Consider the following 16,079-nt stretch of genomic DNA (forward strand, 5'->3'; position numbering starts at 1 on the left):
TTTCAGAAAGTCACGTAATCACAGCATCAGAGGTTCCTGTATTTGTATTACTCTGTCAAAGTGATGAATGGCAAATGTGGAGAGTCTCCTGGTTTATACACATGAACAAATGTGAAGTCTCTGTTGCACAGTATAAGACAAGACGATAGTGATAAAATGTAAAACTTTGCAAAAGATATAAAAGAAGCCAACTGTTGCAGAAATGTGTTTTTCATTGTTTTACTCTGCTTTTGTTTATTGTTCTGGTGCCTTTTTATCCTTTTCTTCTCACATGTGCTTTTTCAACGATTATTTTTCAGCATACTGAAAAATAATCGTTTTTTTCCTAAATTATCTGATTTGTTAAATGTCACATTTTTATGTTAATTAGTTTACTTTTACTGTGATTTGAAATAAATGTGTTGTTGTTTGTCTCTGATTGCTTCCATCACCCCCACACACCCCCCCATTTCTTTTTAAAATCGGGGGGGAGGGGGGCAGGGGATTATTTCTTCTTGGACTTTTATAAATTTCCTTGGGTTTCTTCAGCTTATGAAAACCACATTTGCAAAATTGGTTGAAAAGTCCGAAAGCATGCAGCGGTGTAAATCTAAAAAGAGCAATTTTGGTCTGAACTAAACATAAAAGTCAGAACATACTGAAGTAAAACATCCACATGTGTAAGCTAACCTGAGCCTAAAATGCAAACAAGCTTTGAAGGCACACATGGTTTTCATGGTGGACCATTTTCACTTAACTTGCTTCTTATTAGAGTTCTTGCATGCCTTTCAGATGTGCAAGAATAGAGGTTAAAGTATAAAACAAAAGAAGTTAAGAAGAGCACTGTCAGATAGTTTAGCTAGAAGGGTTTTTTTTGTTGTTTTTTTTAATTAAACAACAGTGGGAGTATAGATTTGGTTTATTTCGTTTGGAGTTTAGCTAACGACTGACAGTTTCAAACGAGGATTGGGAATTTTTCTTCTTCTTGACCATGTGCATTTACAGCAAATCCAGGGTTGTAAAACTTTGTTTATGAGCAGAAAAATGTCTCACTTATGTCAAACTGTTGGGATCCAACAGCACGTCATTCTCCAAATCATGGAAAAGTCGGTAACTAAAACGAGGTGTACAATTTCGTATATTATGTAAGCTTGAAATTAATAAATGGAATAAAGAAAATAGCAAATGAAAGAAAAGTAGCATGTTGAAGCTTCACCCTAACAGAAATCAAGTTTCTCTAATCTCCAACTTAAGATTTATTTGATACAAAAATATTTTAGTGAGATCTCATTCAGCAGCAGAATAATCGAGTTACTAGACTTTTTTCACCCCCAAGAAGCTTTTTATTTAACTATTCTGCGCTCTTGCTTTTCTTTCCTTCATCTAACACAAAATTTTTCCTAAATCAACTCCTTTCCTCAGTTCCTGCTGGACTCATCGCTTATTTTACCTCTTTTGTTTAATCTTTAAACACTTCAGCAAGTGCTTAGTGAAATGCTACAATTCATTCTGTATAGAAATAGCACTACAATTCCATCAAATTGTTTAAATTTCTTATCATCTATCAAAGTATGTTAAGCTGTTTTTCCATATCTATTTCATCCCATTATGCAGTAGAATGAGGCTGCACAGAGGCTTGCTTGCAGCAAGAAGGTTCTGGGTTCAATTCCCGGCCTGGGGTCTTTCTGCATGGAGTTTGCATGTTCTCCCTGTGCATGGTGGGTTTTCTCCGGGTACTCCGGTTTCCTCCCACAGTCCAAAAACATGACTGTCAGGTTAATTGGCCTCTCCAAATTGCCCCTAGGTGTGTGTGTGTGTGTGTGCATGGTTGTTTGTCCTGTGTGTCTCTGTGTTGCCCTGCGACTGACTGGCAACCTGTCCAGGGTGTACCCCGCCTCTCGCCCGAAACGTTAGCTGGAGATAGGCACCAGCAACCCTCCCGACCCCACTAAGGGACAAGGGTGCAAGAAAATGGATGGATGGATGGATATGCAGTAGAATGACTTCACACCTATAAAAATGTGGAAAAACTCACAGCTTATTTCCTGTGAAACGTGTCTGTTGATTTTGTTTCAAATGTTTTACACTGTTGTCCTGCTGAAAAAAAGCAAAACATTGATGATTTCTCAGTTGTCAATAAACAACCAGGTTTTCAAATTAAATAATTTTTGTACTTAGAAGAACTCATGATGCTACTGTAGCAAGTGTCCCTGCGCCTTTTTGTCCATACTGCATTTTTCATGCCAGGTCCTCTTAAAGTCCTAATGCTATTTAGTAAACTCCACACATTTGAATTTGGAAAGATGCCTCCCAAAGTTTGTAAGTAAATAACAGTTTGTGAACCAACAAGCCACTCTTTTTTTTGTTGTAGTTTTCTACAATGTATTGTCCTTTACCATCTTTTCTTTTACTTTGCATATCAGCTAAGACAAATATGAGTTCTCATCCAGCGTAGAGAAATTGACATATGCCCTGTATTTAGCTCCATCTATCCTTCCATCAACTCTGACCATCTTCTCTGTCCCTTCTGAAGAAAACTATACCCACAGCATGATGTGGCCACCACTATGTCTCACCATACAGATGCTGATTTCACCATCTTATACATGTATGCCTTACATGGCTTGTAGGAAACCAAAACGGGGACCTTCTTGAGACTTTTTTGTTATTTCTGTCCTATTAGGGCCAGATACGTTGAAGGCGAGTTAGCCCAGACCTCATGGCTGCCACTCAGTTTGGGCTTGTAGCCCTGTCTTGGTACTTCCATTTTTCCGTTGATGGCTCAAAGCTTGAGAGGTTTTCACAGAACCCACCGATTAATTTTTAAAACTTCTTCTTCTTGCCAATGTTGACGAAGACTTTGAGAAGAAATCTGCTTTGCATGGTCATCCAAACAATGGAAACAATGCCGCTGCGACCACAGAACTCCTCCCTTCTTCCCAATAAATTTACTCTTTCCAGTCCCCAAACCCTGAACTCGGCGAGGCCTGATTTCTGTCATTCACACCCACTCTATTGCTACCAGTGCTCGCTGGGAATCGTTTTGTCTGCATTCCTCTTTTATTCCCTCTTCTCCTTCTGAAAAGTTCAGAAAGTCCAAGGTTGGACGTAAGGCTGCTGAATAAGGTGTGCGAAACAAAGAAGGTGAAGGAGGCAAACTCCTGGTGCTCTCTTCTTCAGCATCTCTTCCTCTGGTTCTGATTTACTAGTAGGATGTCAACCCCTGAAACCAGTACCCCTCTCACCCCACCTTACCGCCGCCACCAGTCCGGCTGGAGAGCCGCATAAAGGGTTCTTTATTCCAGTCGGACAGGGAGAGGAAATCAGCTTTAGAAGTAAAAACAGAGGGAGCAAGAGTGAGATGGAGACCACAGGGCTGCACATCTGGAGTTATTACAAGGCTCCCTCCCGCTTGCCAAGAAAACGCCGACATTCCTGCCCTCACTACAAAGACGGCAGAGCCTCCGCTCTCATTCAGCCCCACGACTCTACACACATCCATCACTCAAACGTCAAAAATAAAACCAAACATGTATATGCTCAAATGTACAATAAGCACGGGACTAAAAAGAAACACATATGTAGGTCTCAGAGAGGAGTCATCCTGCCCACTCTATAAAGTTCCCTCCCTTCTACCGCAAGTCCTGCGCTCCCTTCCCAAACTTTACAACGCGCACGCCAAATGAAAGCATCTCACTTCCTGTTCACCTTTGACCCGCCACTTTCTCCCCATAAACCAGCGAAGAAAGAAAAAAAAAAATCCCAAAAAAAAGAAAGCAAGAGAGAGGTGAGGAGGTGGTGAGGGGGTTACAGACGGGAGGGGAGACAGAAAGAACAGAGGAGGAAAAGGGAAAAATGGGGGGCCGGGAAGCTCCACCTCTTTTCTCCTCCATATCTCCTCTCTCCCTCACTCCTTTTCTCCTTCTGCCTCTGGAAGCAGGAACTCGGCGGCCAGTCCCTCTGCCACGTCGAACCTCCAGCCGGTCCACCTTCCCCGCCGAAGGAGAAGAAACCTTCACTTTTCCTTTTTCCTCCCCTTTCCTCATGTTGGACAGACGCATTTTAGGCAGCACTCTGGCGTTGACCGTAAGCACAGGAGAAGCTGACTGACAAAGGGTGGCTCAGCCAGAAGAGATGGGAAAACAAACAAGACGAAGACTCAAAGAAGAGGAAGAAGATTAAGACGTTGCAGGTATTGCATCTTCAAGAGACTTTTTTCTTTTTTCCCCACCAGTTTCGGCATGCTATGAGACAAGAGTGTAGTTATTCCAGTGTTTCAGTGGGATCTGCAGGAGGAAGCTGAGCGGGATCTCAGCTGACCACAAAAATTCTTATCCAAGCGAGAGTGAGAGTCTGAAAACGTTTAAGTGTGTTTTCTTTTTTTTATCACTTACTGTGTTTTTTTTTGTTGTTTTGTTTTTTATTATCCTGGCCTGGATCTGAATGGATAAGGGCTCACAAATTTGGGCCTAAAGTAAATTATTCACCAACCAGGAGATATAAGAAAAATACTTATTTTTCCAAATGTCTCCAAAGAAAAAACTTTTTTTTTTTTATTTAAAAACTAAAATTTTGAGCAATTATGTCCAAATATAATCAATATTTTCTTTTTTTTTTGCTGTATGTACATAGGCTGTATTGATTCTGCTTTGTTTCGGACAACTGATACGTTCATACGGTCTTTCTGCAGCTTGTCTTTCCTCCTGAGAGCTCGATGTGGAATGCTTCTCCTCACAGCGGGAGACGGGAGAGAATGTCACTAAATTTGCCCCGTCAATGGCCATCACCTCTATTTAACCCCTTCTTCCTCCTCTTCCTCTTGCCTCCCTATGAGACCCGCTCATTCCCCCCTTTGCAGGTGGAGAAATGGGGACAAGAGTCCATCTGGATTTACAGTAAGTATCCGTCTGACGCTTCTCCAGAGCATCGCCGAGCTGCCTAGCCCGCCTGCCCAGTGTTCAGACTACCTGTTCAGGAAGTAGTGGTTGTACAGTAGTCTGCACATTGGTTAGGCTGGCCTGGGAAACGCACACGGATAACCCCGGTGTTGGAAAAGAGAGCAATTGGCTTTGAGGAGGATCCAAGTTGCGGAACCACGGAGCACCCAATTTAATTCATCTGACCAAGCCTTGGCGCCATCAGCAAGGCCTAAAGCCCACCAAGGATTAATTAATAAGTAGAAAAAAGTCATGAACGCTACTTCTATGGACTGGTTTTAGTTAAAATAGTTATAATAAAGATTCTTCTCAATGATATTGTCTCTGTTTGTTTTGTTTTTTTGTCCTCAAATACTTTCCCCAGATTTGATAGAAATGCCCCACTCTCTCAGATCTAAGTAAGGCTTGCCTGACGATGTCACCATATTGTTTATTTTTCTACAACCCCAAAGAAAAAAAAAAGAAGAAAAAAGAATGCTAACCCGAAATGATAACTAAAGCACAGAGTAAAACCCCCAACGTTAAGCTGCGCCCAGGATGGAAATGTGCAATTATGCGTCTGTTTTCCCCTGTGTCAGTTTGCGGCTCCTTTACCTCAAATGACCATGTGAGGAGAAGCAACACGGTAAGCCACCCGGGAGAAACAGCAGGAAAAAAAAAAAAAAAGCTCCACTCTGTTATTCTCTAGTCAACGTTTTTACAAGTCTTTCTAAAGTTCAGTCTAAAAAAAGTAATAAAAAATACAAAAAATTTGAGTTTACGACTTTAATGCCTGCAAATAACGTCATAAGGGAAATAAAAAGCTTAGCCCCGGCTTTTTATCCCAATGGGCTTTTTTTCCGCCTCCTTTCTGGGAGCCACCCCCCCTCCCCCCACCAACACCAAACCCCCCTCTTCTCCCGCCCCCCAAAATTTTGCCTTCCAGCCTCGCCTGCGTTTGATAAAGCAAACCCACACGGTACGATCTTCAAAAGCACAAAAGCAAAAGAGGGCAGAAACATTCACACGGTGTCCCATCACAGTGCATCATGTGCAAGAATGCGAACCACAAACCAACCTGTTTCCATTTAGAGCCCCGCCACCATGAGCCCAAGTTTTTTTTTTAATAGCATGCATGAGTTGCAGCACAAAGAGAGTGCATGCAAACACACATAAAAGAACAATCCCCCACCCCCAAGGATATTTACAGCTGGGACCCACCAGTCCGAGTTTTGGCTTTTTGGCAGCTTTACGGCAGGAGAAGGGAAGCCCAGGCTAGCCCAAAGAAAATATACCCTACAGCCACAAATCGTGTGAACCATCTCATAATAAAAGGCTTATATGCCCTTATTGTTTCCTCATTAACCAGTTTTTGTTTTTTTGTTTTTTTTGTCGGCCTCAGTTCACTTTACTCTGCTCCGTCTCTGCTTTGGAAAACTTTTCAGCCAAAGAGATCGTCATGATTCGAGGAACTGGCACTCGCTGCGGTAATACAGACCAGAAGGTTCCTAAAAGCGCACACACACGCGCGTGTACGAGCACTAACCAAAACATCCTGGCATCAGTGAGTTGGGTTCAAAGTTATTATTAGTGTCAAAGAGTGATGTGTGTGTCTGCGTGTGTGTGTGCATATGGTTTTCTTTCTCCCTTAGCAAGGGTTTTCCCCAAGTCAAGATGCAGCCAATGAAACGGCGGCGAACAACATATGCTCCTGCTAAAAACCTGCTTTAAGTGATACATTTTTTTTTTCTGTTTCTGTGAAACAGACAAAAAAATTCATCAGCCGTGTTTACTTTGGCAATGTCTCTGCCCAGGTTTGGACTATGAACCCTCAGGACAAGTCCAGCCTTTAGTGTAAGTGTGAACGAGAGGCCAGCATGTAAAATGTTAAGCTTGGATTGAAAACATGCACATGCTTTGCAGTGCCCTCCAGGTTCACTGCTGAGCTGCAACACCAAATGCTGAGTGTTGGTCTTTAGTCTCCCTGCACCCTCGGAGGCCATGTTTGAATAAATATACAGTAAAAAGAACAAGCGAGGAAAGGACAGAGAAGGTAGACAAAACAAAGAGGTAATGAAAAAAGCATTCACACCCAAGCATTTTTTCCATTTATTCCACATTACAAAACACACTTAAATGTACTTTTATTTTTACAAATAAATATCTGCAAAGTGTGGCATGCATTTGTACTCAGTTTAGCCTCCCCTCACTTGCCTCAATGGAAGAGAGGGAAGAGGAAAACTGTTGTTGAAGTCAGATCAAAGCAGATATATGTGTTAGAAGGGTCCAGTCAAAGTCTAGATCTAAATCTGGTTGAGCATCTGTAGCAAGACTTTAAAAGTGATATTCAGAGGTCTTCTTGATCTAATCTTCCTGAGGTTGAGCTATAATCCAAAGATGAATGTGCAAAAATGTTCTTTGGTTGTGCAATTCTTGTACAGACAATCCCTAAAAGACACGCAGCTGTCACTGTAATAAAATATGATTCTGTGTAATATTGGCTCAGGGAGGCTGAATACAAATTGATGTCACAACAATTTTTTTTCTTACCATCTCGTAACAACATACTGCTGTGTTTCTGTCACTAAAAATAAGTCAATATCGAACACACGAACGTTTCTGGTTGTAAATCGAAATTAAGAAACGTCGAGTACAAAACCAAAGGTTTTCAACCACCGGCTCTTTTCCTCCACTACAGTCGGCGCTGACTCCTTTTCAGAAACACTTTCCCTCCTTCCATGTGGTCCTTGTTTCTCCTGCAGCTCATTCAGCTAACAAGAGCCACTCCTGGCTGCAGCCCTCTCATCTGCTGCAGTCCAGTGCCCCCTCTTTGAAATGTTTATTAGAAGCAGCTTGAGAGTGACTGCGTGTGTGTGTGTGTGTGTGTGTGTGTGTGTGTGTGTGTGTGTGTGTGTGTGTGTGTGTGTGTGTGTGTGTGTGTGTGTGTGTGTGTGTGTGTGTGTGTGTGTGTGTGTAAAAGGTACAGGGGGCTCTGGTATGCACATGTGTGTACCAGCTTCAGTGTCTGACATGTTGGGGGGTCTGCACTCTAAAAACAGGGGTCTTCACATACACCCATACACACCCACACACACACCTCTGATATCAGTGAGTGGAGTGGCTGTGGCTAAGGCCTGGAGACGGCGAAGCTGTGGTGACAGTAATGAACTTCTGCAGAGCATCACTGGACACCCCTATCATCAGCTAGCTATCTAGCAAATCAGATCAAATCTTTTTTAAAGACAGTCATCAAACCTGATGGATGGCTACAAGTGGAAAGAGATTAAATGTATTTTTCATTGGAAAGTTGAAAAGGTCGGCATTGTGCATTTGCCAATTTGAATCAGTTTAAGTAAAAACTTAAATTGATTCTAGACTATTTTATATACAGTTGATTGGCTTTTTTTTCCAAGACTCCATTACATTTTTGGTTATTTTATGAGGGAATAACTGCACGGTGTTTTATTAGTTCCTTATGGAAAGCTGCATTTTTAATTAAGTTTTATGGAAATTACTTTTTTTTCAGTTCTATTGTTTAACATTAATTTAATATTTTAGTGTTGGTCAAAGTGATGTTGAATTTCTTAATGGCCAAATATTTTATACATAAGCTGTCATATGGTATCCTAATTTTTACCCTCACTGTGTTAAACAGGAGCAAAGGAATTTAGTTTTTAATAATTATACAACCTAAAGATTAATCTGGGCCTGTATGCAATTTTCCCAGTATAATAATAACAACCTAAAAATGAGAAAGCAAAATTTAATCTTACTGCTAAAAGTGGAACCCCCGCACCCTGCCCGTCTAATATTGAAAAAAAGATCACTGTAATATTTGTAATGTTATTCAATTAACTTATTTATGGTAATTTAAAAATGTATACAAATACTAAGGCAAAAACACTAAATAAATACCAGCTACATTCAACAGTAAGTTTCAAAGAAACGTGCTTACTGAGCTTTTTGCTCCTCTGAAAACAGTGACAAAGGGAATCTATCTAGAGCGATTAGCTAGGCATGCTGCGGGCCGCTTTACATGCCCCTTCTAGCTTTCAAACTGTGATTTTATTTTGCAAGATTGATAAGTAAAGGGCTGATCTTCTTTAGTTTTAAACATCATGGCTGTTTGTGTTTTTGACAACCAAAAATATGCCCAAAGAGCTACATTTGTTTGTAGCTGACGGAACAGTGTGCAGCAATAGGTAAGGGAGGGGCACTGTGCCTTATGTACCTACATACATTTTTCTCTGGTATCTCAAGTGTACAAGCCCAGAGCCTTAGTAGATCCTCACTGTGTTTGTGTGTTTTTGTAGGGATTGTTTGAAAGAACTCGCCTCATCATCTTTGTACCAGGACAGAGACTCTGCGGTCAGGACGAACCAGTACTCTTTGGCTCCTCCCTTCATGATGCCGATGTTGTTGATGGTCAGCCAGCCCTTCCTGATCACCTACAAAAATAACCAAATTCACACACAAACACAGAAATAATTAGAAATTATTCTGTGTTGACCAGGATGTTGAACAGGTTTAAAATCATAGACCTATCCATTGACAAATAAGCTCAGAAATGTAATTTCTGAAAGTGCTTCTATGGGAGATAGAAAACATCTTTCACACAAACTTTCACCTACATTGTTTTTTTTAGTTTTTTTTTAGACACTTCCTTTTCTACCTCTCTCTCTTGACCTCGTTCTATCCTCATTACAGACAACATACATGTTTTATTTTCTTAATTTGCATGAATTATTTACCTTGTACCGATCGCTAACTCCTCTCTCCGGCTGAGTGAGAATGTGGAGAGAATGTTACAAAGCTATTGCCAACATAGGGGTTTGGGGGGGGGTATTTCGAGAAGGCCAAATACACAGAGTGGTTGTTGCTGCCATTACTGCAGCTGGGGGGCAGCAAGCAAGGTGGGGAGGAGAAAGGATGCTAAATGGCTGGAAAATGTTTTTTTCATTGTTCATGCGCTATGGTGCAAAGGCTTCACTGCTGCACAGCATACGGCATTTGCCATACAGATTGATATGGTAGCTTTTAAAGCGAGAAGGTTTCAGGCATTAGGTTACGTATTTAAACTTTTTCGAAAGCGCTTTATCTTAATGCTACAGTGACCTAGCGCTCTTTGAAGTAAAAGAAATGGTAACATTCTAGGTTTATCTTAAACGTTCTATGAATTTCATGAGAAACATTTGCATACTTGCAATTTCTCCAGTCTGACTTATTTCCAATTAATTACTGAACTTCTCTGCGGTAATTATTATACAGTGGTAAATAATACCTAACGGGAATGAAAATTAAGTTTATTTTATTTTAGGAAGACATTTCAGTTTTTGGAACGTCTTTTCAGTAAGAAAATTAACAAAATTGCTTACTGCATTAATCAACTACTGCTCCATTACAATCATCTGCCAAAACAAAATATTACCAAGTATTTTTGGTTTAGTTGCTTGTGCAAATGTCTTAGCACACTTGAAATACCACAAAACTAACTAACAAGTAACTTTTCCATCAAGAGATTGAGATTGTTTTAATAATTCCTTAATATTGACAAAAAAAAAGTTTTTTCCAAGTGTTTACAGATATTTGGACTAGAAACTAGACAAAAATATACACAAGGACTTTATGTTTTTTGCAGTGTTTTCTGTTTTATTTTGACTAAACTTAGACTTGTCTCTGACAAATCAAAAACAAAAAGAAAAACAAAAACAAATAAACAATTTATTGCCAAATTCTTCCTTGACATTTCTTTTCACTTAAAATAAATAAAGTAAAGATATCATATTAAGAAAAGAAAACTTCTAAGTGTCCTCTATCACTATTCTTCACAGCTACAATTAAAAGCATTACAGTGGAATGGTTTAATTTAGTCCTCCAACATGTGGCGAGACAAAACCTACACAGTACTCTTTAAGATGTCAATAAAATGTATTTAGCAAAATATCAGAATTTGCATTTCCTTTTTTTTTTTTTTTTTGTTAATTTGGTGTTATGGATATTTCTCAGTTTTTATGCTTGAGCAGTGAAAAGTGAGTTGGTTGTGGTTGCGGCCGAAAATGGGTAGCAGACATTCTGACATACTTTCTGTGGGATTCCATTGCACTTTGTGCTGCCCAGTAATGTAACTGATTTCCAGCATTTTATTAGTTAGGGGATGGAAAAAATGTGGTTCCTCCATGCCATTCCTGCCAGTACTGACGCTGCTTCTCAACATTTGCTCTCTCACCACAATGACTAAATGTTTCACATTTTCACCTGCAGAACGTGAATACTCATAAATATGTGGTTCAAGCTACATTCTGAAAAGAATATGCATTATTCTGTTTATTGACACCCTGGACTTCTGGACCCTGGACTTCTGCTAAAAATAAATGTAACTGCAGATCAAAAAGTGGATAAATGACTTCCAGTGTTCCTGGAGAACAAGGGAGGTTAAAAAACAAAAACAAAACAAAGCTCATTGTTAAAGAACTACAACATTATATATTTGAAATATTTTTCCACTGCACTAAAAGCTACATTTACTTTTTAGACAGTCTTTTCAAGACAGCTGATCATTTTGGAAGTTGCAGTGGGGGATCTTCACTGCAATTAACGTAATGCTTTAGTGTGCACAACACACTCTAATCAAGCTAAAATTAAACTTTTGAGCATTTTACATGCTTACAAACTCACTCCTGAGTTGTACTTTGCCTTCCGCGGTGTGACGGTGCAAACGTAGCAGAAGCTGTGGGGTCTTAAACAGCAAAGAACACCCAGCTCTAAACAGGAAGTGAAGTTCACCGCTTTGTTTACAGTGTGCCCCTGACCTTTGACCCCAATCATGGTGCGTGTTATGACAACTGAAAACAACAGGAGCACCATATGTGTCTCACACTGCAGGCCTTGTAACTTGTCTGTTCTTTTGAAACTTTGTGCGAATCGAAAAAGGATAGAGAAATGCTCTTTCGGGACGTTTACTGTTTTTATTTTCTCTTATGAACAGCTTTTTTTTTATCCAGTTAAAGCTCCAGCTGGTGAGAATCTGGGGAGAACCCCTCCAGATTGAACTTTTTTTTTTTTTTTTTACATGTAACAGCACATTGATATTAAAGATGCAAAAACAATAGTAGTTTTTAGCAAGCAGATTGTTGTAAAATATCATGTTTAGTATCCAAACTATACTGGTGTGCTTGACAAAAGACAAAGAAAGGGGGGGTGGAGAGGGAAGCAGCTAAGCATCTGCCATCTACAAGCATTTAAATTACAAAAAAAAAAAAAACTAATATATCCCACACGACATCCAGGGTTTGCTGTCATCTGTGCTTTTAAAAAGAAAAAGCTCAGACAAATACAGAAATAATTTACCTCAAGCTCAAACATAATGAAGGCTACTTGCAGACAGACATGCATACTGCAAAAGTGCAAACTCAAAACTCACCATGATTTCATCCTGCAGTAAAACCCCAGAGAGGAAAACAAAAAAAGGGGGGGGGAACAGAAAGCAAAAAGAGAAAGAAAACAATTAGGAGAATCATAAAGCGCTATGAAAAAAGTATTTTACCCTTTTTCTTTGTCCAAGTTTTGAGTCAACAAACAATTTTATTATTTGGACAAAGATGAATGAAATATATTTAGAAAAGGGGATAAACATTAACAAACCAGTGTGGCCCAATGTGGAAAAGGTTATTGACCCCAAAAACCTAATAAAACACTGTGGGGAAAAAATCCTATGGAAAAAAAAATCCTAACAAGTGTTTTTGATAATGAGAAACGTGTCATTAATATCATTATTGGGAATTTTAATCCACTTTTCAGAATTTTTGTAATTCATCATTGATTCCTCAAGTTTCTGAACCTCAAGGGTCTGTTTGATATCATGTCATCGCATCTCAATTGACTTTAAGTTCAGACTTTGACTAGACTACTCCCAAAACATTCATACTGTCCTGGTGTTTGAGCCAGCACTAGCTGTTGGTGTGTTTCAAACACTAACCCAAATGCCTTTGAGCTTCAGATTTATAAACCGCTGGTCAGACATTTTGCTTCAGAGTTTTCACATAGAGAGCAGAATTCAAGGTTCATGCAAGTCGTCCAGGGCCATCAAATTACCATCACTACCACGTTTGACTGTTTTTTGTGAATTTATTTTTCTGGAAGGCATTCACCTTTCAAAAACGTCCACTTTCTTTTCGCAGACCACAGAATATTTTCACGTAGGTCTTTGGGTTCATAAAGATGTTTTTTGGCAAATGGAGAGAGGCTTGATGTTCTTTTTTGGTTAGCACTTGTTTACGTCATGGAGCTCTCTTTATTGTTGAATCTTAAACAGTGACCTTAATTTAAGTAAGATGTCTGCAGTGTTTCAGATGTTGTTCTTGTTTCTTTTGTGACCTTCTGGATGAATCAGTGAAGCAGTCTTGAAGTCATTTCGGTGCCCCACTTCTGGGAAGATTTTCCGCTGTGCCATATTTTATCGTTCTGTTATTATTATATCTCACTTTGTCTCTCTGGAGCCTTAGGAATGGCCCCTTCTTTGTTTCTGAATTACTTTTGCATGCTTTTTTTTCCTTTTTGAGGTCTTTATGTGAACTTCATCAGGTCGTACAGGTTTTGTTTGAACGGCTTCTTGATTGTAAAAGTCTGGCAGTGATCTGGCAGTGTCCTGGGTGTGGTTAGCGTGACTAAACTCGGTTTTCCAACAGAGATTACTCACAGCTACTTCAGAATTTAACTGCGAGGTTGCAACTTTTCGCATTGGGACAGAATATTTTGGGAGAGGTTTTATTCTCCAATAAAAAAAATAAACCAATCACTTGAAAACTACCTTTAGTGTGTACCCAGGTTTAACCAGGTCTGTAAAAAAAATTTATTTGATGATTTAAAACTCTTAAGTGAAACAAAAGTAAAATCCATAAGCAAATTAAATCACTGACGTCAAAGGACAGATGTAAAAATTTATTTTTGAGAAGGCACTTAAAAATACAAGGTGCCCTGACCGGGGTTTGAACCCGCAACCTTCTTGCCGTGGAGCAACAAAGCTGACAACTGCTCCACTGTGCAGCCCGAAACAATTATGCATCTGATATTTCCCATCAAGGTTCTCGTGTGCTGACACAGCTTTGGCTTTCACCAAAGAGCCAAGAAAGTTTGACGCTCCTACAACTGTTGCAGATTACCATGCAACATGTACTACAGACGACTGCTGCTTTGCGGAGGAATCGGAAAGTTGCCAGTGGTAACAAAATACTGTTTAGCTGTGCAACATTTAACATGAGAGGAGACATTGAGCTGAGTGCCGACAGAAGGAAGCCTGAAGGGAAACTGCATTTAGTCCTCTGGTTGCCACCCAACAGATCAAACACATTTCATTGAATTCAGTCATATGTTACGGTTATCACGAAGCTCAAACGTCTAACTTTTACTTGGAAACTAATGTTGATTGGGGGATGTGAAAGTGGACATTTCTGATCGTGGCACCTGATTTCCAGCCGTCTTCTTCTTGTTCATTTGATTGATCCTCTGCTGAGCGCTGCAAAACAAAAAGAAGCAAGAATAAGCCCAGTGAACAATCCCACGACTTCAGGCAAGACGTGTTAGCAAAATAATAATAATAAAAAAAAAACCTCACTTTGCGAATCCAATGAAGTCTTCATGGTTCGTATTCATGTAGGACAATTCAATATCAATCAGCAACAGCACCTGCATAGAGAGGCGGACAGGAAACTGTCACAAATGATGCTTGCTTTGGTATCTAGTGAAGACATTTTCCAGCTTTAACATGAGAAACATGGATATGATGATATTTTGACGTGTTATTTAAAATGCAGTTAGATTTAAACTAAATAAGTTTCACGTTAACATATAGACAACAATAAATTAAATATTCGTTGCGATATTTCCGTTACATTTGTGATGAAAACAGAAAGCATTGCCACTACTATCTATCACTGCGCACAGTCAGAAGAATAAAGATAGATTTAAGGTCAAATAGGTTATTTCAAGACACTAAGAACATTAAGGAACTCAACTCTGTTTCTCATAACACATTGCATTTAGTAAAGTTTAAATTGTAAAAGCAGTAGTTATTGAGAACTGTATGGACCCAACAGAAGAAAAAAATCAAATAATCAAATCAACATGTTTTCAGTTTCTGTTTGGGTTTGCAAACATATCAATTGTATAACTAATTCTTAAGACAATGATGTTTTTCCTTGATAAAAATCATTATCTTGATGAAGTACAATCTCTGCATAAATGTACAGTGATGTCACAGTGATGGAGGTTTTTATTCCTGTTAAGAGGAAGTGCAAATAAACTCAAACAAAAACTCATGGAGAGAAATGAGATTGGCTCACGTTAGTGTCAGGTTGGGTTGCTACTTTCCACTGTTGCTACAAGCTTTCTCAGCTGAGAAGCAAATGACTTTATGTAATTTGCTGATAACATGTTGTGAATTTGTGCTACAGGAATAAGCTGACTTAAAACTTAATTGCAAACTCACAGCGGACAAAGGCACAAACTATGTCAAAATTAGCGCAACATTCAAGTGGAAACTAGATATCTTAAGTGAAAAAAAATTTAAATCAAATTTCACTGTTAACAATGGAAATGTTTTGATTAAAACTTTGTATTCTCTGCATTTTTCCCAGTTGCAGCTCTGGAGTATTTCCAGTTGTGAAAACAAAAATCACTTTCTCTTGATTTTCAATCCGTCTGTACAGGCACAATTTAGGTTAAGTCTAATTCAAATTTACTAAGCTATCTCTAACTTTTAAAGAAAAATAGGGTGTGACGGCTGCAGTTTCAGCCACACAAAATATAGTAATATTTACCAAACATCTCACTGGTAAAGTAGAGGATTATTCACTCTACTGTATTTATATTTTGCTTTCTTCAAGTGTAGTAATTAATTCACAGAGTAACAACGGATTGGTTTTAGTTTAGAAATGATTTATTTCCATAATCATATAAAGCTTTATTTGAAAATAAGTGGACAAGTTTTACTTTACACTGTTATGTGTGTAAAACTTGATTAAACCCTTGTTTTTGCTTTGCGAGTTTCCTTAGTGGCAGCTGATCCGGTCCCTTGGCTGACGAACTAAGAGGCGGAAAAGGGGTGGAGCAAGCCAATATGGAGACCTGCATATAAACTCAAACAAAAACTCACGGAGAGAAATGAGATTGGCTCACGTTAGTGTCAGG

The 16,079-nt window shown here is 39.2% G+C and overlaps 1 protein-coding gene across 9 annotated transcripts in view; it reads right to left on the reverse strand.

Annotated features, from left to right (window-relative positions):
- The window catches only part of dnm1a (dynamin 1a), a 49,949-nt gene that overhangs the window by 12,321 nt on the left and 21,549 nt on the right, over nt 1-16,079 (reverse strand). For 8 of the 9 annotated variants that reach the window (XM_008424354.3, XM_008424356.3, XM_008424355.3 and 5 more), the window contains exons 12-15: nt 14,506-14,576; nt 14,355-14,406; nt 12,316-12,327; nt 9,230-9,343 (exon numbers count right to left, since the gene is read on the reverse strand). In XM_008424354.3, the coding sequence (XP_008422576.1) occupies nt 9,230-9,343; nt 12,316-12,327; nt 14,355-14,406; nt 14,506-14,576 (249 nt within the window). Of the gene's footprint in view, nt 1-9,229; nt 9,344-9,646; nt 9,677-12,315; nt 12,328-14,354; nt 14,407-14,505; nt 14,577-16,079 lie in introns of all 9 variants that reach the window. The other variant, XM_008424344.3, reaches the window with a different exon arrangement.

This window comes from Poecilia reticulata, chromosome 12, assembly GCF_904066995.2.
Source record: "Poecilia reticulata chromosome 12, P_reticulata-male-v2, whole genome shotgun sequence".
Classification (NCBI taxonomy): domain Eukaryota; kingdom Metazoa; phylum Chordata; class Actinopteri; order Cyprinodontiformes; family Poeciliidae; genus Poecilia; species Poecilia reticulata.